Here is a 25,701-nt window from a genome sequence, read left to right as displayed (position 1 = left end):
GGGAGAATCACAGCGGACGGTGTAGTCGCCAATTTTGGTAAGTAAGGCGCACCAAGTGAGAGCTGCTATTTACGTGGGCAGAGAGAGGTCTCTCGCACATAACTCAAATGGTGTGTTGTCAAACAAGCTACAAACTTCCACCACCAGCAGAACTGGGGAGTGAGACACACTGCTGAGAGGGAGACACTCCGAACACAGATCCCATGAAATGCGGACGGCCTGAACTGCCAACAGCCCAGCACCCAGAACCACAGCCTCACAGGACAGTGGGGAAAGGACCAGCTGGAAGGCGCTCTGCCAAAATTAAAATCATCTCGTCTCCATGGTTGTATAAATTGGCAGTTTGTCTTCTTTCACATGAATTTCAGCAAAACTGTAACTGAGACCTCAAAACTCTTTGCGGTCATCAGTGTTAGTATTTTCATCCACAATGCTGCTTAAAGGGGGCGTTCCAGTACTGGTTTTATTCTTCTTTGCCTAAGCTACCCTGGGCTGCAACATATTTAAAAGTGGCAGAGAGGATCAAATAAAATAACAAAGGTCCTAAAATGGTCAAGTATCAATCTCAAGAGTTTACTTTACACGTAATTACATAATGTACTGTCCCGGCTGTCAAACTCAAGCATTTCTCTGCATGTATACTAAATACATCAACACGCCCATCACTCCATTTAAAAACCTGCATTGGAATAAGTACAAAAGTCAGGTATTACTACTACTAAGTTAGTCACTCTAGAAGAAATCGTTACCTCTTTCAAGTCAAGCAGGGCTCTTTTAAAGGCGATACAGCATCATAATCAAGAGGCAAATTCTAGGCAGTAGAATTAGTTTCCCTGCCTAAGAATATCCCTACCTAAGCGTTACATGTGTTCAGAGAAGTTTGGAGAGATTGCTGGTTATTCGGAAAATCTGAAATCCTCTCCTGTAACAAACCTGAGCCAGACAGTAACTGCTCAGTGCTTCTGTTTCAATGGGTATAAGGAGATTATTAGTTACTACTTATCTACCGTACAAGAACAGTATAAGGACTAATGAGACTGTTTTCAAAGTGTTCTGAGCATTTCTTTCCAAATCTTATATAAATGACATAACTGTGTCAATAAGTAATTAGAAATAGGTACATTAAAAATAGGTATATTTTTATCTCAGTTCAGTTCAAAGATATTTAAGAAACACAGGTCAGAAAAATATGCTACAGGTAATAAAAAGGATAACTAGCTGTGTCTCTAAAGCCATCCTTTATATACAGGGTCCAGCGGAAGTAACGCCTGCGTGAGTGTGGTGGGTAGAGTAATAAAATGGGTGTGATAATTGATAGTTTTAATTTTGAACATTTCACCTAAAATGTCACATGGTGTGCTTGAGTGTGATATTGTTATGTTACAGAATTACATGCTTATGATTTTGTAATAGAAGATTCTGTAATAAACAAGGGATGCTATTTGTGCCAGACCCTGTAATTTAAATTACTTTAGTTTGAAAAACAGGGATTTTCTTCTTCATATGTGCGTATCTTTATGTCCATGAACATGGCTTGTAGACAACACTGTTGGACTGATAACAATTTTTAAAACCTCATCATGAAAAAGCAAAACAAACCTATTTTGCCTATAATAAACTTCTAGCATTCAAAATTGAGAAAAAATACTTATTTATTTTCTTAATGCACTGATCTAGATGCCTCTCGGTCCGCGTCATGCCCGCTACACACATCTAACTTATCACAGGGGGACGTTCTGAAGGCAGGGCAAAAGCAGGAGCTTACGCCTCAGCAATAATTCTCAACAGGAACAGAACCACCGTGTTTTAAAAAACCCAGATAAGTGAAAACGTGTGCATACTTTTACTGTGAGATGTATAACCTCTAAGCAATTAATAGCTCCTTTACTGCATTTTCACGTTTCACATTTAAACTTCTGTTTCAAATAATCGGGCTAATCCTTTTATATTATGTATTGTGTAGTTCTTTTGTTCAGGCAAAATTCTTCCTTTGTAAAATCACCTCAGAGAAAGATTATTTTTAAATGTATGTCATATATTCTCTTAGACTCGAATACAGAGCAAGCCAAATAATGGAAATAGAACTTAAAAGCAAGTGACAATTCACAACTACTTTCTGGCACCTCAGCCCCTCACCCCCATGACTAAGTTACAACGCTCTTCTAAAGAGAAGGGGACACTCACGAAGCGCCCGCAAACCCGGGGGCAGAAGCCCGGGCTGTAGCAAAGCTCGCTAACTGCTCCAACAGGGGCTACAAGGTTACGGGCTTCTCCTCGCGTAAAAATCAGATACTTATTCTACACTTTAGGCAACATTTTTAAAAGTCAGAAAAATATAGGGCCTGAAAATCTCACAATCGGAAAAACAAAATGAATACAAAACTGTAATAAAATAGTTTCAGTTACTTGAGTTCTCACCATCATTTTACACAAAACTTCAGTTTATGCTCCCAATTTTAATATATGTCACGACTAAAAACGGTCATTTCTCCGCTCGAAGCTGGGCACTGACGCGAGTGCCACTACCCACCTGACTACTTCAGTAATAGCAAACTGCAAACCACACCGAGTTCACCTTTTCCTAAGGAGCAGGGGATAGCTAAGCATGTTTAAATATGCCAGGTAGATGGAAAGTACCTTTAAGATCCATCAACCTGAAAAATGGACCGAGCAGTCTAAACTCCACTGCTAGAGACTAAAAAGACTCCGGAATGAACGTGCCCACACTCTGCACGTGTCACAGCCGTCGGAAAAACAAGACGGGGCCGGGTAACCTCCAACGCTACGGGCAACCCAGCAGGCCTGTCCGCTTCAAGTCTGCATTCGTGTTCAGTTTACTGGGGAGGCACCGGTAAGGGAAGTACCCAGGTTTTCAGTGCTGCCCTTCCTCCACCATCTCACGGGCACTCGCGGCCCCGCCTCCCTCGCTGGGGGCACCTCCTGTTCCTTAGTCGCCCGGACAGTCTGTGCTCTTCCCCCGTGGTCCGCACTGCGACACCGAGCAGCAGCCACAGTCAAAAAGAGCCAAATAATTCCTTCTTTAGTTTTCCCACTCAAAACTCAGACCAAACCAATCAACTGATGTCACAGTGCCATCATTTGTCAACTGCTCTAATCCAGAAGATCACGCCACTTTTAAATTTCTGTGACCCTGAATATTCTGCATGCGTTAGTTCAATATCCATTAGTAACCCACTGAATATTTGGAAAGTTCGACCTTGACCCTGCTGCCCTAGAGCTTCGGAGCACACGCACGTTCACAGACCACAGACAGGGAGTGTGCAAACACGCAGAGCAAGCTGACCTTCACTTCTCCCTAACACAGAACTGACTTACTGACGTGGAAGAACACTGGGCAGACCCATGACTAGAATTCACTACGACTCTAACTTACTGAGAGGGTCTCTGGGGCGCCTTGCATGTGTGGTAGCCTGTAATCTGCACTGTTACTCACAGCAGCGCCACACACTGCCGACTGCACAGCAGCTGCCACGTGCCACACACGGCTCCAGCTCCCGAGCACATCGACTCCATCTACTGTCCCCAACAGCCCCATGAGTGGGTGACATCATTATGCCCACTTACAAAGAGAAAATTAAGGCAAGAACAATTAAAGGACTTGTGCAGGTCACACAGCCACTAAATGGCAGGGGCCGGATGTGAACACAGGTAGACTGGACCCAGAGTCTGCTTCCTCCAATGCCATCTCCTTAGAAAGCCCTTCGGTATGTGCAAATGTGTAACTATAATAAAATAGTCTACAAAGGACTCTTAAAAGTATATCAAAGTTTAATATAAATTCATGAAAACAGAAATGTGAAATATGGCTCTTACAACAAAAAGTTACCGCTACACGGGTAAATTAACTACGGCCGTGAGTTTTAAAGATACGAAGCACTGAGACAGAGCCACTCGCTACTTCTTCAAGTCACTAGGAGCTGTATCACATAAAACATACAGTGATCGTCAACAGTTAACTAAAATAAATGCGAGTGCTTAAAATCTGCCTCGAGATAAGATCAAACATTTAAAGAATGCTACTAGAGTTTAAAGAAATTAAATTTTAAAAAGATACCTACATTTCCATAAGAATCTCCTAAAATGTTTAAAAATACGGGACTATCATAGACTAACCTTGTATCTCTAGAAGGAGACGCCCCAGGTTTGGAAGACAAGCCCTGGTTGGCTACCTACCTCCCCGTGGTTGAAGAAGAAGCACAGCACGGTGACCAGGCCTCCCAGTCGGCTGCCGCTGGAAAAGAGGGAGGACACATGACTCGGACAGCAGGAGAGCAGGCCCGGCCCGATTGGCCTCGGCAACAGCGCGACAAAAACTTCAGCCACGCCAGAACGCTCCCATGCTTATTTACAAAATAGCTTCTTTCTCTAAAGTACTGTCAGTCAAAAAAAATAGTTTCATTTCTACAAAGTCAGTTCCATCTCCAAAATGTACAGAAAAACACTCCAACTGCCAGGGAGTAAGAAATTCTTAATAGTCACGTTAACTGTGCATCAGGCACCCTGATCTTTCTTTTTCTTCTTCTTTTTATTCTTTGTTGGCACATCTATTTGCATCCTTTTGCCTTTCTGACACTGCTTTTCTCGGGCATGTGATGTAGGTTCAGGAAAGGGGAGGGCGAGTACAGAAGGGGGCTTACAGTCGAAGTTGGAAAATACCTCACCTCATCCCCAGGCCACTGTCTTCAGAACACGCTTGGGGAATAGTAGTTTACAGAGGAAGTTTTACCTTTCAGTTGTTTTCAAAATACAACACAATGTCAGCACAGCTGGCCAGTCGGCCAGCACGAGAGGAGGGTGAAGCTCGCAGGGTCAGTGGCAAGGGCTCACGGAGCCGCCAGTCTCCCCAGAGTCACGGCACAGCCCCTTGCTGCTCAAGGGACCAGGGGCTATGCAAAGGTCTGGGGACAGGGACAGGCCGTTAGACACCACCCTCCTCTAAGGAGAGGTGACGAGGGAAACCGCAAGGGCCAAGGATCCATGTAAGTTCAAGACCCCAGATCCACAGGGACACTAACGGTAGAGAGACGGGTCACAGAGAACAGAGGGGCAGATGAAGCACGGTGGGGGGGGGAGCAGGCTCTCTCCTCCCAAACACAGGGCCTCACTGCCCGGACACCACCTGAGAAAGGTGAAGAATGAGTTATGGCTTTCAATGAAGAATTAGATAGATAGAAACACTTTTTCAAGCATTTTAAACTTATTCAAACGGAGAAAAAGTACAGAGGTCTGCATATTTTAAAAAATGGTTTCCTCCTCGCCACCCTTGCCCACCCAGCTCACCTGAAAAAATCAGCGACACTCGTGTGTGTCCGTCCTTCCTGTCCCTCTCTAACACACACAAACATACACACCAATGTGGTCGTACTGCTGATCTCTCTCGGAAATGTGTGCCTTTTCTAATTAAGCTATCACGAAGATTCTTCCTAATCAACCCACGTAACCCACGGCACCCTCCGGGACCGCCGCCGAAGACCGCACAGTGTACGCGCACGGCAGCTCGTTAGGCCCCTCTCCCTGTTACTGGGCAGAGGGATGTTCTCAGTTCCTCGCTATGATAGTAAAAAAAGTTAAAATAAACACCCTTGTACATGTAAACGCTGGTACTTTTGTTTCTAGAGGATAGACCTAACTACACGATGGCCAAGCAAAGGATGTGACCTTTCCAGAAAACGCCGCATCAGTCCACACCCCACCAGAGTGTATGAGGGGCCCGCCTCCCCACACAGCACAGCCTGGCGGCCACACTTCCACGCCTGCCCATCACGAACGTGGAAACTCTTCTCTCGCTGTGATTTTGAGTTGTACTTCCTGTCTACTTGCGCAGGGCATCATTTTAGTGGGTTTCTTTCCTTGGACGAGGGGCATTTCCTCTTCTGTGAGCTGCCTGTTCACATTCACATCCATTTTCCTATTGGACTGTCCCTATTTAAAGATAAGGGAAGCCTTTAAATTTTACATAGTTCATTTCATGTAGTGAAATGCTATTTTTCCTTCAATTCTGCATCTCCTGTCTTGTCTATGAAGGGCTTCCCCATCTCAAAATTACAGTGTTCTACCATCACGCAGGTGGTGGCGGAGCATCTCCCGTGACTATGGACAGCTTGGCGTCCTCCCTGGAGAGGCAGCTGTTTGGGGACACGCGAATGCTGTGCTGAAACAGACAAGGAGCGCGCTGAGGCACAGCCACTGTGGAAGGATGTGCCTCCCAGTAATCCCGCAACAGCGCCCCCAGCACTTCCCTCCCTCCCCTCCGCCCTTAGAGATGACCGCAGGGGTCATTTTATTCTGCCAAACAAAAGATGTACTAACCAGAACACTTAAAACTGATTTTCCCCCCCATTACAGTTGATCAGTTAATAGTTCAGCATTCCCTAGTGGTTTAAGAAAAAAGTTTCTTCTGCAATATTACCATCAACTGTCAGAAAATAGGAAAGCTGCTATTGTGCAAATTGCTAAACATCTACCACATTTGCTCATCCATCTCATTCACCTTTTGAGCCTCAATTTTGTTAGAAATAAAATAAGGGGATAATAATGTAAAAGAACTTCAAAATACTTTTCAGTTCCGACACTTAATAATTTTAAAATTTTCTTTTCTCCTACATCCTTCAGTGACATGGATTCAAAGCAATCATCGTGTTTTTATAGCTTCATTAATCATTAGGGTTTTCCCTCTATTTGCCAAAGAATGATGAGACATGCAAAGTTCAACACTCAAAGAGAAAAAATGGTAATCATAGTTAATTCTAAATAATTTTTAAATAACCCTTGGAGTTCATTTTCTCACTGAGTAAACGCTTAAGAAAGACAGCGCAGGGAGTAACCTTGGGGCCACTGGGTGAGAAGCCCAGTCTCCAGTCCGACAGGCAGCTGCTAGACGGGGGAGCGGTGCCCCGCGGGCTGGCTGAGGGCATAGTGCTTGCCCCAACCTTGCGGGCAGGGACACTCTGGGGCACTGAGGGAAGAGATAGACAGTAAAGGCGGAAAAGAAGACAGGAATGTCCAGGAAGGGTGAGGAAAGTTTCAGCTTAGCCCTTCCAGTCCAGTACAAGCAACTGATTAGTGAATCAATGCCCTTAATTTAATCTTTGTCTGCCACGGCCAAGAACCAGAGTGTTGTATTTACTGGACTGTGAATGTCCCAATTCTTCACTGTAGCTGCCTCGGTGTCTAGGCCTGAGCTCTGCCCGTGGCGGAGAGTCAATGAAAACTCGAAGGGAAACACAAAAGGCGACTAGATCCAAAGACTGCCAGCTCCCTCTTTCTGAGACGTGCGGGCAAACAGCTCGCCTTCCCGACATTGCTACCCCTGACCCTTGGCCACTGGCCCAGACGGGGCTCCTGCTTGTCATCAGCGCCCCGTGTGCAGTGGAGTCTCTGCAGTGACCCCTCCAGATCCCTCCCGTGCCCTTGGAGCCTCCTGCCACGGAGAACCACTCCCTCCCCTCAGGCTCCACCCAGATGCTGCCCTCTCCCCTAAGAAAATGTTCCACCAGATGGCTCAGGCCCGAGGGGAGGCCACGCCTCGACCGCCTCCCCCAGACCCTGTTCCTGGGCCCGTGGCTAAGCCCTGATGTCTGTGTGGAAGGGCAAGGAGGCCAGAGCTGCTTCTAAGAAAGAAACCCGCAGGTTTCTCGACTGGTTGGACTGAGGATGTAACTGAAGAGGAAAGTCATGGGTATATTATAGGGTTCAGACTTGGGCAGTGAACAGGGTAGTTCACTGTCATTTGCCGATACAGTGACATAAAAAGGGGCAGGTTTTAAAGAAAAGCTGACAATATTTTCAACCAACAACTTTCATCAATTTATGTGTGCTAAAGAGAAATACTTGGCTTTACATATTCACATACAACTGTTAGATCAAATGATTAGATGTGCCACTGCCAGCAGGCGGGTTAATGGAACATTCCAAAAACCACAGGGATGGACACGTCTGAGCGGGTGCAACCCACCGCCTGCTTCGGACGCGTCTGTGGTCCAAATGCAGCCTGAGCACACAGCGAAGGCTTGGCTCTTTCAAAGGGAGAACAAAAACAAGTCAACTGAGACAGGGGAGGAAAAACTGGCACGAGGAATATAAGATTCAGCTTTTCCTTAAACAGGTGGGGTACAGGAGAAGAGTAAAAAATTGATATAAAAAGCTACTCTTTCTGCCAAAAAGCCTAGAAAGAATACTGAGCCCCCTCGTAGGTAACGTGGGTGGACCAGGAAACTGGTTACATTCCCTACAACCCTTCACTTCAGAACAGAAAGGGAGACACTGAGCAAAATTTAAAGGGAGCTCTGACACATGGACTAATCCTCTAGGCCCTAGGGCTTCTGGAACATATCTAGAAATAAAGTAGTATACAGAAATTCCTTCTGGTATCAAAGAAGCAACTCTGAACCTCCAACGACCACAGAAGATCCCGGAAAAACAGACTGAGAAGATAAACACATTCTGCTCTCTGACTGGCTGGTTCCCGAGCAGAAGAAACGGCATTTTCTGATGACTTGTCCCATCTACAGAAGAATGGCCAGCTTCCGTCACAAGAGCTGGGAAGCGATGGAGAGCTGAGAGAAGACTGACAGAGAAAGGAAAATACTGGAAAGAGGAGCAAAGAGCAGAGACAGACGGAGTGGCCGCAGAGGTCCTAAGCAGCAGACGCTAAACGTGGAGTGTGTTTAGAAGGGTCATTAAACAGTTTTCTGGAACAACTGTCTCAGCACAACACAGGCACAGGAGAAGGGGGCGGGGCACGCAGGACCCGCAGGGGTGCGCTCGGGGGGCGGGGGTGGTCGCTGGTCCCCGTGCCTTCCGCACTGAGGCGGCTAGAACCGGATGCGCCCCTCCACTCTCTGCTGTCTGCCGGAAACGAAAGAGCTACAAGAGGAGGGGCGCCTGGGTCCCCCCACAATGGAACTTACAGTCTGATCTCTAAGAAAAGTCACTGGGCAGTGGGTCCTGTCCACCTCGCAACCTCAGACCACCTCTTACGAGCTATGGCCACCTGAGACACGGGTGTCAGGTCAGGTGAAGGAACACCTACCAGGCCACGAGGACGCTGTCACCGTGGAGCAGCAGACACGCAGATGCGAGGGGACCTGGAGCTGACAGGGACATGGAAGAGGCAGAAGAAAACTGCGAGTTCAAAATTCACTAGGTGCACTGGCCTCTCCCAGAAGTTACGATACAACGCAATGGATACAACATTCAAACTACAGGGTTTTGAGGAAAACAGAGACAACGGAGAAGAGGGGGTTGACAAAGGAACAGAGCCAGAAAAAGTCTGCCCCACGAAGGAGGAAGGTACTTGTCCCTGCGGACGGAGCCTGTGTCTGAGGATGAGGACGGGACAGGAGCGGCCACGTCGCGGCCGTCAGGACACGGAAGACAAGAAGAGCCTGAGAGCCGCCGGAGGGAAACACGAGCCCGCACTCAAAAGGGATCCACGCGGGATGAGGCCTTCCCTTTGAAAGCTCTACTGAATCTCAGAAGACACAGTCTTGGTGGAACCTCTGAAGAAAAATATTACTCTGAGTGAAATCAGTAAAACCAGTAATCAAGTACAAAAGAAAAATAAATTCCCAACATGCAAGATGCCTATGTCGAAACTCCCTCCATGTACTCCTTGGAAGCCACCTGAGCATGGGCTCCTCCAAAGCAAAGGAGTGAGCAAGGGGGAAGCCAGTACAGGACCAGCCAGCTGGGACCCCGACATGGGAGAGGAGAAGCAGGGGGAGTTCTCGGGATGGGGGGCCACACGTGCCAGCACTGCAGCTGTGGGGCCCACCGGCCAACCTGGGGTGGGAGCCGGGGACAGTGGGCCCCAGGAGGGAGGCCCCAGGGCTGGGGAAGAGAGAGAGGAGAGATGATGGGTTTCATACATTTGCCAAAGTATAAAGTGAGTGTTTTATAGTTCAGCTGTAGATTTGGAATTAACCGGTATATGGAAAACTAAGAAAGAAGACACTGGGCAGTTATTAACTACAGGAGAAGACTAGCTCCCAGGCGAACATACATTTACACTGGACACAGCAGTGAGCAACAGATCATCATATTAGTGTAAATACGGACATCTGGTTGACACGTTAGACTCTCGGGGGCTTCGAAGACTTAGAGTGATTTTTCTGGGTGATGGAGACGCGTGACGCAAGGACTGCTGGTTCGCTTCACCGCAAAAAGGCAAACAATTCCGAAGTCACACATGTGCGCACAAAATAATGACCATTAACTTAAAAACATCCTCATAAGTATCATACCTGGTTGTAGAACACAGTAACAGAAAGAATGTTACTCAATGAACTTATCTGGGAACCTACTGGTATTTGTCAGACAAAGAGCTGTGAGGAGGAAACATCATAAAAATATTTCAGGTGACATTAAAAACAGATGTTCTTATTCACTGAAATAAAAGTGTATTTTATTAATTTGGGTTTAAGAACTATTAGACAAGAAATTTTTCAAAAAACAAACAAAAAAAAGACTAAGAACCTGTCGAATCATTCAAAACTTTCAAGTTAGGGGCACAATTTGATTCGGAGGATGACAAACCAGGGAGAGACGTGTGGTCACAAACAGCGACACAAACTATGTCGCCTTTCATCCAATTTATAAAGCAGCGATGAAGTGATTCTAAGAAAAGTTAACAGATGAAGCAGCTATTTCTTAGAACGATTATAACATTGAATGCATGTGTGAAAACTAAAAATGGAGGCAAATAGGATCCTGATAAACGGCAACATCAGAGCAATGTCTATGCAGCAAACTAAAATAAACAAGGCCTGCAGAAGTACCAGCCTAAGAACAGCGAGTCCTGGCCACCTCAGAACCATCAGAAAACGAACAATTCCAGGAAAGAGTACAACGTCTAGACCCTTCTGGGGGCCATGTTCTCTGAAATATTTTTATGAAACTTTTTCATGAAATATAAATACCACCATCTTTGGAAATGGAACAAACAGCTTTCTCTTCGTTATTCAGTGTCTTTAAATACACGTTAACTAAAGCTGCAAATACCTGAGTCACTACTGGGAAGACATGCAAACGTGTTCACAGAGGCAGCAGAACACAGCGGTGGCAGGCGCGCTCACTGCAGCCTGCGCTCAAATCCCATCTCTGCAACGACGCGAGACAAGACCTTAGGAGGTTTCTCGGTTTCCTCATCTATAGGACGGTTAACCTAGCTCACAGGGCTAATCCTAAGGATTAAATCAGTTGATGATGGTAAAGAGCTCAGACTAGAGCTGGGTACACAGTAGGTGCTGTATATGTATTTCTTCCATAAACAAACAGCTTTAAACAAAGGGTGGAATATGCAAAGTGGCAGATGAGTCCCTTGGAAAAATATTTCCTACATTGGTAAATGCCCATAAAGTTTATGTGATAGATAATATGTTATTATTATTGTGCCTTTCATATAGGGCAACCATATAAGCCAAGTTTTTCTTTTCCATAATTTATTTATTCATTCCATTCAATTAAAAAATATTTTCTGAAGGCAAGCATTCTCCCACTTCCTTGCAAATGTTGCCTTATCTATTCTTGCATGGAAGACTCCTAACTCATTTAGGTCTTCTCCTTCCTACCTAATCACTTCTTAAAAATTCTTCTATGTCCGTATAACTACCACTTCACCAAACCCGATAAAGCATTTCACCCCCTGTGACAACCCTGAAAGACCACTGTTACATTATATGTATTTTTATAAGGTAAAGGCAAACCAAAGAACTGGCAGTAACTCTTTCTTCCCACGTCATTTATTCAAATTACAGAAAAACTCGGAGCTAACAGCTTCCACCCACCATTCAGAGCTCCCACCGCGCTCTGCAGCCCTGCAGTCTCTCCTGGTGGCCTGGCCCAGCCAGGCAGCCGGGACACTCTGTAGTGGGGGCTGCACCTTCAGCCTTTGAAATGACCATTATAAAGGGCGTCTCAGAAAATGATACTGAATGATGACTTTAATAAATGCACAGAAATAAGTAGCATCACTATAGATGAGCAACTTAGCAATAATGTCTTGTTCCATGTTTTAACTTCTCTTACTTAAAACCTAATATCTCAAAAGTAATGAAGCTCTCCAGGAGACAGATAAGCAGTACTGAGCAAAAAGAGAAAATGCCCGAGTTTGCATGCCCTTGCTCACCAGGCCCCAGGGCACGCCAGCCCCGTGTTCCTCAGCTCAGCCTCCTCTCCCAATCACCACGCACTTCTGGGGAAGCTGTCTTGTTTCAAACATAACATTTTCCACATCTTTTTTTTAAGATTTATTTATTTTTAGAGAGAGGAGAGGGGAGGGAGGAAGAGAGGGAGAGAAACATCAATATGTGTTTGCCTCTCGCGCACCCCCCACAAGGAACCTGGCCCGTAACCCAGGCATGTGCCCTGACTGGGAATTGAACCTGTGACCCTCTGGTTCGCAGGCCAGTGCTCAATCCACTGAGCCACACCAGCCAGGACATTCACATCTCTTAATCATGCATTTTCATTTCAGTATCCCCCAATTAAATAATGAAAAGAACTTTCTTAGAGCCAAGTCAGAAATATTAGCATCAGAGTATCCAATCTATATGCAAATATATTCTCCGTTGATCTAATAGCTACCTCATTTGATAAATATCTATGAAGGAATAGCTATCTACTCAAATGCTAAGAACTCAATAGGTACTAAAATGAAAATGCCACACTTCCAAAGCAAAGAAGATAATGAGAGAATAGCAGATTCAAACTCATTAACACAAACTGAAAACTACACATACATACCCATGCTCACACAAAGAATCAGTAAGCAGTAAAACAAAAATTCTGAGGATACTCTCATGGTAAAGTAGTTCAGCAAGTACACAACTTGGACAATTGTAAAAAGAGAGAGAGAGAGAAAAATAGAAAAATACTTACAAAATCTGTTAATCTTTAGTTTTAGGAATGTTCCTTAATTACAAAGTAAATCAGGTCAGATAGTAAATACCTGCATAAAAGATATTTTTATTTTAGCCCAGACTGGTATGGCTCAGTGGATTGAATGTGCACCTGTCAACCAAAGGGTCACCAGTTTGATTCCCAGTCAGGGCACATGCAGGGGTTGTGGGCCAGGTCCCCAGTAGGAGGCGTTCGAGAGGCAACTACATGTTGACATTTCTCTTCCTCTCTTTCTCCCTCCTTTTTCTCCCTAACCCTCTCTCTAAAAATAAAAAAAAATATTAAAAATTTTTTAAAAAGGTATTTTTATTTTAATATTAGCGAAGAGCCATTAACACCATTTGATAATGAGTGGTCCTTTCCTTTATATTTTATGTAAGTAATATATATTCTGTTCAAATGCCTATGGACTACCTAAAATGTATCAAGTGTGCCCACCATGTTCTATTTAAGCCTCTAAAATTATTTTCACTTTTACTGGCCATGACGATGGTGAAATCATCCAAATGGGGAATACTTTTATTTCTACATGTAGATATATTAGAAATGACAGTTATAAAACTGAACCAAACTTTAATGATAATCCCACTATTTACATTACCCTAGCACACAGTAGTACAGACACAGAAAAATATTCTCAGTGAACAGTCTTACCTTAAATATGTGCCATAAATGAAGAACAACGCCATCATCAGCCCATTTAAAATAAAAATGACAGCAACATAAAAGCAAGCAGGGTCTCCCAATCCTTTAAAAATAAACAAAACGTATGTTTTAGAAACTACTTTACGTGACTGGCAATTTATAGGAAAGGTCCTCACTCTGGAAAAGGCCGCCCTGGCCCCACCCACCCGCAGGACAGTAGGGCGGCAGACTCTCAGAGGCCCCTTCCACACACGCATGGGGTCCACACCCAGCTCCCGAGCCTGCCGGGCTTGTGACTACCCCCACAGTGTGCAGAAGCCACACTCCGTGACTTCTGAGGCAGGTCATAAAAGACCATGCAGTGTCCACAGGAGCTGAGTGGCCGCAGGGAAAGCCTGGCCACCCTGAATCACAGGTGGGACAAAAGCCCAAGCTGCATGGCAAGGGGACGTGCAGGTGCCCGAGATGACAGGCCCAGGGAGCCAGCCCCGCAGGCACAGAAGGCGAGTATGGCAGCCCCCAGGCAATTCTGGTCGTCCAGCCTTCTGCGTGGAGCCCCGGCCCCTGACCCCAGGGAGGCCAGGCAGGCCCACCACCCACCAACAGCGGACAAGGCCACATGCAGAGCGGGACATGCCTTCACAGCTTTCGATCGGGCTGAGTCCTTCTCCTCTGGTCACCGTCCAACATATCTTGGTTTGAATGCCAATCAAGTCCATTATTTTGGTATAAATTCGATACCAGCTGGCTAAGATTACCTAATTTTTAAAAAATAGAGACAACAGGAGAAAAGACATGATCCTCAACAGTCTCCTCACTGGAATATTTTCAGGACACTCTATAATTAACAAAATTTCCCCTCCGGCACCTTTGCTTCGCATCTTTGAAACCTAGGAAGGAGAGCCTCCAGCCCCCAGCACAGGTCTCTCACTGGTGGGTCCACACCGTTCACCCACGGGCACGAGCAAAGTTCAGCCAGGGGCACGTAAGATTCCCACTTTCAAATGCTGTAAGCCCCGACTACGGAACGTAAAAGAAGAGCTGAACAATTAGGAAGATGCTACGTCTTCCTGAATAGGTCTAGTTTTTCGAGATGCGAATTCTCCCTCCGTAAAGCAACACTAACCAAAATCCCCAGTGCCTGCCTGGAACTGCCGTCTGGAAGAACACCACACAGAGACGAGGGAAGGGACTGTCCTCACACACCTCAGATGCTTTACTTACAATGAAAACGGTGTGGTCCTGGCACAAGAAAGCCGAACAGATCAGCGTAGCCCCTGTGGCAGCGGTGGGCTGCCACCCACCCCCTCAGGGCTCACGCCCCCAGGCCTCCACAGCTGGGGGGTGGGGCTGCCAGCCCTCCGCTGAGCCCCTCTCTAGGAGCTAACCTCTGGGAAAGGGTAAATCCACTCAACATCACCCCAGGACAACTGCATCCTTTGAGTGACTAGTCGCAGGGCCCCTGCCTCGAGGATGGACACCTCTGCAGAGCCCTCTCCACTCCAGAGCTGGGAGGGCGGGGGCCTGGCTGACACCTTCACTTCGACTGCATCGCAGTGCCTCCTCCTGCTTCCTTCTTCCCCCTTCAGGCCCAGGCCCACAGGGCACCCCCTTACTCGTCCTGCAGGTCTCAAGTCTGCTCCTCAACCTCAACCTTGGGCCGCACAAAACACGAAGTCCAAACACAGAAGCAGCATCAGTGATAACAATGCTGTATGTCACGATGCACGTGGGGAGAGCATGGACCACACAGCAAAGTGGCAGATTCCAGAGAGGAGCACTGCGAAGAACATGGGATTCCCACCCCACACTACACCAAAACAAATTCCAGATAAAGAGGTAAATAGTAAAAATATAATCACCACAACTAAAAAGAACAAAGATAGTTTGCACATATGAATGAAAGAAAAGTCATACATTAAAAAGATTCACAGATAGGATATCTCTGTACAGAAAAAGTACATACACATCATACACAAAGCTAGAAGGCGAACAAAAAGCCAGGGGAAATGTTTTATCCATGTAACGTAGTATCAACATCCTCCACGTAATAAATGAGCTCTTATACAATTGCAATGGAAAAAGACAAAGGGCATGAAAATACATTTTTAAAAATGAAAATGCATTTTTCGCTAAATTCATACATACACACAGAGCACATAATTAATCAAATTAGCAAGGATTTAGGTAAACAAGCATTTTCAAAACCACCGCTGGTGGGAATTTCAATCAGTGCGACCTGTCTGGAGTGCATTTCGGGAAGAGGCGCACGGTGGTTACAGCATACGTTCCGTGGAACTGAACAGTTCCGCATCAGCAACACCCTGGTGCAGAAAAGTGAGGGCATGTGGGGAGACAGCTGGAAGATGGCTCCAGCAGCGCTAGGCCACTCCAATCGGCTGCAAACAAGCAGACTTCTCCCAGGCGATGCACTAGACACACAATGGTGCACTGTACACACAGCCACTGAAAGAGGAACTGTGGAAGAAGACTACAAACGGAAAAGGTTACTGATAGTCTGAAAAGACAAAAGGCGGGTATGGAAAGAAAATGGGCCGCGCGACCCCTTGTTCTTGTGCCATCCCGCTGCGGGTGTGCACGGTTATGGAAAGCACTGTTACTAAGCAGGGGACAGAACTGCGGGGGTTATTTATTGGTCCCTGTCGCCTCCCTAATCAGTCGGGCTAACTCGCTGACCTGGAAGTCCAACCCCTCTCGCTCCCCGGAAAATGACCGAGAGCCCCGTAGTGCCGGTGCCCAGCCAGGCCCTGCGCCCCTGCAGACAGTGTCTGTGGCATCCGGCCCGGGCCGTCCGGAGGCAGGATGTCACTAAGAAGGGGGACACGGGACTGTGTGTAACTGGAGAACCGTCCGCCCCACCCGGGGTGTCAGGGTGGAGGGCACAGCTCAGCTGGGCCCTGGAGAAGGCTCATGGCTGTGTCACATGGAGGCCAGGGGGCACTGGAGCGGCCCAGCAGGTCTCCGACAGATCTCACTGCCCTCTGCCCTCGCCTCCTGGGCGTGCCCGCCGGGAGAAAGCCGTTCAGCTAAAGGAAGCGTCCCAGAGAGACCAGAAACACTGGCCAGTGACACGCGACAGCAGCGGGCTGCCTGGCCAGGACCCTAGGAGCACGCCATCCGGGCAACCGCCACATTTTCTAACCCAGGCGGGCACAAGAGTGCCCAGGGAGCCAGCCAAAGCCCTTCAAAGTCGATTTTCTTCATGCTCCCTTCCAAGAAAAGATACATTTTCTTTTTAAAAATGAAGTAAAATTTAATGTACTGAATCACACCTTAGATTTAGAATTAGCATTTAATACAAATTAACACTCCTTTCAAAAGTAAGGAAGTCACAAGCGAAGAAGTAACTTACCTCAGGGTAGAGATTGAACCTCTTTAGCGTGTTAATGACAAGAGGGTGTTCGGTCAGCCTGTCATTCATGATCATCCACACTCCACTCAGGAAGGAGGGTGCCTCCACGATAGTCTTGAAGTAGGAGTAATACAGTCCCTGAAATAAGCACAGGTCACAGTTGTAATAAAAAGTATGTAACTACTATACGTCTCATTAGCTTTAAAAAAACTTAAAATACACTCTTTTTGGAAAGCAAAGCAATCGTGCAAGTTAACAGCTACAATCAATTCCACAGGTCTCTAACCACTGATAAAGTTTTAGGTTGCAGAAATAAAAACCTACATATTTTAATAGAGCCTTGTCTTAACTGAAGCAACTGGGCTCAAACGAACTTCAAAAACAGTTTCCACGTTAAAAAAATTAAATAACTCAGCATACTTCATTTAAGAAAACCCTGTAACCCACACAATGTGAGCATTAGAGAAGATTATCCTAGGGATAGGGTGAGTGGTTTCCTATGGAACTTAAATTTACCGTGAACCACAAATTCTTCCTTAGCCAAAAATGTTTCCCCCAACTGCTTATTTGAATCCTTGTGTTATAGGTTTGATTTTGGAAAAATGTAAATATCTTGTTTAATTACAAAAAAATTTTAAATCCTTAACTATCAAAAAAAAAATTAAGAAAAAAATTAACTATTAAGTTGGGAGAGGATTCCCAGTAACTTTAAGACGTAATGATTTTCCTGTACGTCCTTACTGTACATCCTAAAGCCGACCTGAAATGCAAGAACGTCTTACATGGTTTTTGGAAATCATATTTTTATATTTCAATAATATCTTAGACACCGTCATTCCTCAAAACTAAGTAACTTCAAACCCAAGATTCTCAGACTAACAGAAAAGTTACAAATTTAATGTAAAATAAGTAAAACCCATGAAATCCTAACTTTGAATTTAAAAATATGAAGATGAATTAATGGTTCCTTTTTGGTTCCTAATTCTGTTCATTAAACAGGCCAATCGAGTAGTGGTCACCACCTCCAGCAACAAAACTGTGGTCTCTAAACACCATCTGCCACTGAGAGACATCGGGGCTTCTTGGAAAACCGGATGATTCCAGGTCAGGGGACAGGATGTCTCAGAGCCTGGAAAGTCGGGAAGCTACAGAACACGAGTGCGGCCAAGGGCACACAGAGCCCACCGCAGGGCTTTCACCACCTAAAGGCAGGTGAGTTCGCAGAATGTGTGAAAACCCATCAGATCATAACAACGCTCCTACAGGAAGACCTCCACCGGCCACCGTGAGAAGATGCAGGGGACCGACTCACTTTTCTGAAAAGTGATAACCAGGAAGAACCAAGAATTAACCCATCTTGCCTGCATGAAGTGCACCTCTAAGAAACCAAATAAGCGTCATAGGAAAGTTCTTTATGGAAGGATTATAGTTAATAGTGCAGAAAAGGTAATTGAATAGGTAAGCACCATTTGGCAATCCCAATAAAATAACTGACGAGGCTGACGGCTAGCTGATGACAATAACTAAAGCCACCGATCAATCTCAGCATCACAGAACGTGAGACAGCCAGACACGTTGTGCCTCTGCACGTGGCACGGTAACGGCAGAGCACCGCTTACGAAGTATTCCTGCCCCCCCCCCCCCGCCCCACCAAATCAAACCTTCAGCCGTGGAGACCCTTACCTATCGATTTCCAGGAAACTTGGGACAGTGGAACATAATAAATAACATGAATTATTGTGGGTAATTCTATAGGACGAACGGCCAGGATTCTTCAAATATAAATAGCAAGGAAAACAAAACAAAAATAGGAAGAGTAATATATAGATTGAAAGACTTAAGAGAGAAATAAGAGATACATCAACTAAATGCAATGTATCAACGGTGTTTGGGTCCTGACTCAAACACACCAGCACACCAAGTGTAAGAAAAAGAAAGTCAATCAGGATATTTAAAAAGTGATTGATACTTGCTGTTATTAAGCAATTGCTGTTCATTGTTTTCAAGTGTGACAAGGGTTCATGGTTAACAAAAAAGTCCTTTCCAAAAGAGACCCGTAAAAGTCCTTCCAGATGGAATGACACAGTGTCTGTGGTCTCCTGTGAAGACAGGTGGGCGTGCAGAGGTGCCGCGGAGAGAAAGGCAGGTGTGTCCTCAGGGGCTGACACCGGGGATGTGCCGACGGAAGGGGTCTACTCTTTCCGCTTTGGAACATCTTCGAGAATTTCCGTAAGAACAAGCTTAAAACTTTTAAATTCCTGAAACACCACAATAAAATACCACATGAAACTAACCATTTCCGTGCGAAACGCCATCTCCCTTTCCAGAGCTGAGAGGTGAGAAAAATGACGGTCATTTTCGAAGAGGTGTGTTATGTGGCTCCTGCAGAAACGAGAGAGTAATGAAGCAACAGTGTGGGCATGTTAATATTTTTGAAAGAAACACTAAAAGCAAAAAAAATTATCTAATAATTTGAAGATAACTTCCTAATAAAACTCAAATACAATGGTACCCATATTTGTTTCTCTGCTCGGCATGTCTTACAGTTATACTAAAATTTCTCCCTGTTAAAAAGCCCACTCAAATTAGATTTTAAAATCAGAATGAACCAGAATATTTTAAGCCAAGTACAATAAAATTATAAACTATAAATGTCACTGAGTTACCATTACAGAAATGTCTGATTAATGAAATTCATATTTCTATCCAGAAGATTAAAAAAATTAATCTTCTTCTCAACACGAACGCTACACTAATGTTAAGCAGAGTCTCAAATCTAACCTCTTCAATAATGAATCTCTTTATTAAAAAATTACGTTATTCTGACCCTGATTTTTCAATTAAACTACTTTTTCAGACTACTGTGTTGCATGTGATAATGTATATTACAGTCATCCTTATCACACCGAAATTATTCCCTTATAGCTATGGGAAACAGCGACGGTAAGTTATCACCATCTGCATAAAAGCGACCACGAGAGAAAAACAATCTTACCAGTGCAATACCGCGGCAAAGGCAGCTGGAAGAAAAAAGAAATGTAAATTACTACATTAACATGAAGAAATGTTTCCAGCTCACAGAAAACCATCACACAGGTACGCGCAGTTCGGGATGTGCAAATGGTGAACTGTTCGGGGGTGGGAGAAGAACTCTCTCTCTTCAAAAGCAGCCCCGGGACTGTGCTTAAAATACCAGCAGGCTGAATTATAAAGGAATCGAGCATATGTCTACAATTTTCATTCACTCGCTCTTTCAACAAGATACATGAAGGCCTATTATTTGCCTAAACCAGTACAAGGCACCTTCTGATGGCAACACCCACAAACAGAACCGTGAGAGCAAGAGAACCAGTGATGAGAGGTAACTTGGAATAAGAAATATGTTGACTCCAGGGAACAGGACTGGGGATGGAACAACAGTGAACTCTCACATTTCACGTACTGCTACAATACCGGAATTTTTATGAAAAATTTTACTATTTTTTAACAAATTTAAAATGAAGTAAGTAAAGAAGGAAGAGATGGTGAGGGAAAAGAAAAGGCAAGAGAGAGGCTATGAGAACTGTTAAAAACAGACAACAGACCAAACACGGAGTCACTTGTGCTAAGCCCCACATCAGCAAACCAGACGTACTGCCTAGCCTCACTGCAGCTTCAGCTGGCCCAGGAATGTAACCTTTAGCCGTCACCCTGCAATTACCTGCCAGAACTAGAGACGCGGCAGCAGAAAGGCCCTTTCCCTTCCCCTTCGGAGGGCAACCTTGGCTGAAACAACACATTCTTTGCTCATAATGTGTCTTACGCCCCCTTTTTGCCTTTAAAAACCTTCCCTTTTCTACTGCCCAGTGGAGCTCCTCTCTACTTGCTGGATGGGATGTCTCCCAATTCATGAATCATCCAATAAAGCCAATTACAGCTTTAAAATTCACTCGGTTGAATTCTTGATATTTAGCAGAATCAATAGTTTGCTTTCTGTCCAAGTACAAAGAACACAGTAAGATGAATCCAGAAAATACCGTTCAATTCTCTTATATCACAAGGTTAACCTTACTGCAGGCTTCTGATTAAATAACCACTGAAGAATTCAATGATGAAAATGTTCTTAGAAATAAAGCCCACACAGCTCAGAGCTTTCGCCTATTCTTAAAGAAGTGTTTACCTTTAAAAACAATACATTTTGCCCAGGAAATATTAATGCTTGTAAAAAATAAAGTTACTCAGTAGATTGTTGAAACTGCAAATACTTAACTAGTTTTGTCATTTGACATTTGTTTGTTTATGCTATTTGACCTTTGGAAATTCTGATTCTCTTTCCTGTTGACGAACCTACCATCCACTTTCCTTTCGGTTAATGATTTCACCCCACCATGATAAAATATGGAGTTTACCTTCTCAATGACTTAATAATAATGTCTGAATAAATCACTCTTCCCTCACAACATGTAAATGCCACCTCTATCATACTGAAGACTTGTCTTTGGTAATCCCTTTGAGAATATAAGTGGGATTTCACTTAAAAATTAATTTGGGAAGAATCTTCATGTTTACAAGCAAATCCATATGTTCACATCCATAAACATGATATATACCTTCAATTATTCATCTTGCTTTTCCAATTGCCTTGACAAAAACCCCATAAGTAGAGTTAATAAATATTTTAATATAGAGTCAATTTACACTTCTTGTTACATCTTCCTGGGAATTTAACATTTTTTTCTGCTAATATCCATGAATTCAATTTTTCATTATACACACCAGATATTGTTAATGTATTTCTTTTTCAACTGTATCTATTTTGTAATGTATGTATTTGTGGCTTTCTCCCTATATTATTAGTTCTTAGTCTTTTCTGGTTTATCATCTTGAAGTCTCCGTTTTAAACAATATCATTTAAAAATAATAATGTTGCTCCTATTTTAGAATTTGCTGTTAGTTTCTTCTTCCCATCTGACAATAATGAGCCTCCAGGACACTCAGTGACTCTCTGAAAGGCGGCGTCCCGTCTTCTGCTGACTGGAAGAGCGGTGCGTTCCACGTCATGCCGAATGGGCCTTCGACCTTCACGACTCTGGAGCGATAACAGGATTTCTCAAGGTCATCATCCCTCTACTTCCCCAGAGTGCCTCCACCTCTCAGGAGAAGGATGGGAGCGTACGGAGCGGCCCTGGGCACCTTCTTCCGTCCCTTTCATTCGACCCCTGCAGCACCAGGGCAAACAATCCTTGGCATTTGAATGGCCCTCTTTTGAGTTTCTGAGTCAATTCATAATGCGCCCAATGTTTGAATCCCTTTGTTCATTTCCACTGAGTAGTAATAATCACACAGCAGCTAACATTCGCGTTCTTATTACAGGCCAGGAACTCAACACATCCTCATAGCTGTCCCATGTGGCGGGTCGGCACTGAAAAACGGAGGCCCACAAAACGCTAGCGGCCTGCGCCTGCCCAAGGAAACAGCAGGGGAACAGAGAAAGGGGCGTGGCCCTCTGGGGGTGGGCGGTCAGACAAAGGCCAAGACCTTCTTACTGCCCTTCCCTCTTTTTTCTATATTAAAGATAAAAGGAAAAATGTTGGCATTTATCTGTTCATACAGGCAGTATGTTTTATAGAAGCTATTTTTATATAAAAATGTAGAGCTATGCTTTAATTTATTCAAAATAGAAATAAATTATGTGTATATATCATTTGAAATTGAAAGCACAAGCAGACACGCACTGCCTTGTGAACATGTAATTTAAGCATAAACACATAAAATGATAAAAATTTCTGAAGGCACCCGAAAGAACTTCTCTTGCCTTCGTGCCTACAAAACAGATTAAACTGATTTTCTCTAAATTTATTCTAGGGATTATCAAACCTGTTTATACTTTTTGGGGAGTGTCACAAAACTGACAATCCATTTTTTTCCCTTTTAACACATATATTTTTCACTCTAAGGTACTGAAGTAAACATAGCAAGTTTTTTTAAATCAGAACATAAAACTAAGTTTTAAAAATTCCAAACTTACTCAATAACAAAAAGGTGTTCAAGAAAGCAGCTTTGCTCTGTGGTCTAATCGGGAGGCTACAACCCTACGTACGGCTGGAACTCTGGACGGCTCCGCTGGTTTGCTGGAAGCACACACTTTTCCAACACTCGGAAACTAAACTGGACGCTCTCGCATGTTGTGATGAAAGAAATTCTGTCCCAGATTATATGCCAAATTATATTAATTTTCAGTGTTCTGGGACGCAAGCAGCCTCTTCACTGCAGATTCTTCTTCTGTTATCAGAATCTTGTTTAAACAAAATAGAGTGTAACTCCCTGAGGGAGATCACTGAACTTCAGCCCACGGCTGAGCACACAGCCAGACCAAAGGTTTGCTGAATTAACATGCACGACTTGATATAATTAAGAGGGAAATGAAATAACCCTAACTTGTGTCCACATAACAAACCAAAGATGAATATACTTTGATTGATGGATGCACACATAGGCGCAGACACACACACCTCCATGTAATGGTTTGTTTTTCCTCCCCCCCCCCCCCAAAAAAAGTCACCACTGACTTAGTGCAAATAAGAGCCCCGGTTCCCACGCTGGGCAGCCCGGAACTGGGGTACCAGGAGCTGGGGTGCCTGGAGAGCAGGAAACAGGGCCTCCTGGTTGCAGTACCTATGGTCCTGTAGCACCTCACGCTCCCTGACACACCTCCTTCCAGCCCCTTGCAGCCTCAGCCCCCAAGGCCACTCCTGGCCTTTTGCTGTTGCACTCCCACAGCCCCACCCAGCAAGTCCAGGGCCCCACCCCACTGCCTGGCCACCACATCAGCAGCAGTAAGGGGGGCGGGAACAGAGGAAGACACAGGACAGGGTTTTTTTCCCCCACAGTTCTGACCAATCCTCAAGGGCTCCTAAGCCTCACTGCCTCTCTGCTCAGCCCCCAGCCCCCTACCTCTCGCCCCTTCTCCCCTCCCCAAGTTGCCGGAACTCCTGGGGCCCTCTCCAGCCCTGCCCAGCCCCATCGGACAACCAGGAAGTAGAGCTCTGTGACCTGCATTTTTGGGATTCTTCAGCTGAGTCTTCTGCTTAAAGGTCCCAGAGCAGGTCCACAGGGCCTCTCCTTTGAGTGAGCAAAGCTGGCCTCCAGAGGTCCTCCTCCAAAAGCACACAGCTGGTCAATGGCAAGAACTCTGGGGACCCAGGGGTTCTACGTCCAAACCTCGGTTTCGCTCTGCCACCCTGACAGGGCTGCCTCCCTTTCCATTGGTGGGCATTTGGTGACCTCACCTAGTAACAATATTTACATGGAGAAATGTATTCTAAGTCCAAAATGCCTTGCAAATTTTAAAAACACAACTTATTCCTACATCGAGGTTAATCCATGCTTAAAGAAAGTTTAGCCTCCCTAACCCTCAAGTGACAAAATGACAAAGAGGTTAAGGATGTCCCTTAAATCTGTTAGGCAAGGTTTTCAAGTGAACCTTGACCAGTTCTACAGTGAGCCCCTTCCTGATATGACTGACAATTTCTCATTGTTCTCCAGGGTCCTTCCAGAGTGTGAATGCTTCCTTCCACAGGCAGGACTCAGCGATAGAGAGTACTGCTGCCCCACATCAACTCACCCTGGAGAATGCAGCAGCGCCCGCGTGGACAGACCCGGCATCTCCTCCCCTGGTGTGCATTGCCCTTGGCCTCCCAGGGCTCACGCCAGGGAGCTCACACACGAACTGGCCCATTTCCAGTCCACCCCCACGCACGGCCTTCATGCTGGCTGCACTGGGCCACAGTCCCCTAAAATACCCAGTACTTTCCCGATGCGTGCCTGTGCTCCTGCCCGAAAAAGCCAAAGGAACTCAACCGCGGCATTTCGTGGCACTTGTCCCCCACCCCAGCTACAACGCCTTTATCACAGCCCCTGACCAGCAGGTCACGCACGCAAGTTTCCCCTGCAGGAATGCAAGCGCCTTGAGGCTGGGCCTGTGAGCGCGTGTCAAATTCATCATAGTGGCTACATCTCTTGGCACTGTGCCTGGCACCTCACTGCATTGAATTGTTAAGTGACTATCACCATGCAAGAGAAATTATAGAATGTACTCAATTAAATAAACAGCTAAACACCTAAACACTACATCTAAGCATTCTCAACTGCCCCAGGCAGTCCCATTACATAAAGGCAAATATCTATAGAACAATAAAATTAATATAGTGAAAAAGCATTTCTAGTCTACAGTATCTAGAATGAAACAAAGCCCAGTTTCTGTGCAGTAAACTACGGAGAGAAAAAGACATTCTAGGACCCAGTCTGGGAAAGAAAACAGGCACGTGCAGCACGAGCTCGGTTCCTTCCTCCTTTCTAGCACCTAGGTTTGCGTGAGTTACGAGTCAGCAAGGATCTGAACACGCCTACTAGGTGCACAACACGTCTTCCCAGGAACCAAGAAGAACATTAAAGAAACACTAGCCATTATCTGTGCCCGTGAAGATAAAATCTTTGAGATAAGTTTTAGGTGCATAAAATAACCAGAGAGCGCACCAGGCACTCAAATGGCACAACGTCTATGAACTGTGAGGAATCTGAGAGGGCACATGAGTAATGGCCTTGTCAGGGCAGGTTAATTAAGGCGGGATGGGGAGGGGGGTCTCATGATGTAATTGCAACTCAGGTGGGACTTACGGTGAGTAGCCAGCAAAGAAGACGGCTAGCTATAAAAAAGGTGGGTGCTGACCTGGATCCAACGTGACAAGAGAATCCCCATCACTGATGTTGACGGTGCAGAATAT

General features: G+C 45.1%; 1 protein-coding gene across 1 annotated transcript in view; it reads right to left on the bottom strand.

Annotated features, from left to right (window-relative positions):
- The window catches only part of DPY19L1 (dpy-19 like C-mannosyltransferase 1), a 68,837-nt gene that overhangs the window by 35,447 nt on the left and 7,689 nt on the right, over positions 1–25,701 (bottom strand). Inside the window, exons 2-7 of the mRNA XM_053926065.2 lie at positions 19,935–19,959; positions 19,234–19,321; positions 16,940–17,077; positions 14,204–14,324; positions 13,576–13,669; positions 4,195–4,252 (exon numbers count right to left, since the gene is read on the bottom strand). Coding sequence (XP_053782040.1) covers positions 4,195–4,252; positions 13,576–13,669; positions 14,204–14,324; positions 16,940–17,077; positions 19,234–19,321; positions 19,935–19,959 — 524 coding nt within the window. The remainder of the gene's footprint in view (positions 1–4,194; positions 4,253–13,575; positions 13,670–14,203; positions 14,325–16,939; positions 17,078–19,233; positions 19,322–19,934; positions 19,960–25,701) is intronic.

This window comes from Desmodus rotundus, chromosome 6, assembly GCF_022682495.2.
Source record: "Desmodus rotundus isolate HL8 chromosome 6, HLdesRot8A.1, whole genome shotgun sequence".
Taxonomy (NCBI): Eukaryota; Metazoa; Chordata; class Mammalia; order Chiroptera; family Phyllostomidae; genus Desmodus; species Desmodus rotundus.
Note: the sequence above shows the minus strand (reverse complement) of the source record. Positions and strands in the feature narration are given on the sequence as shown.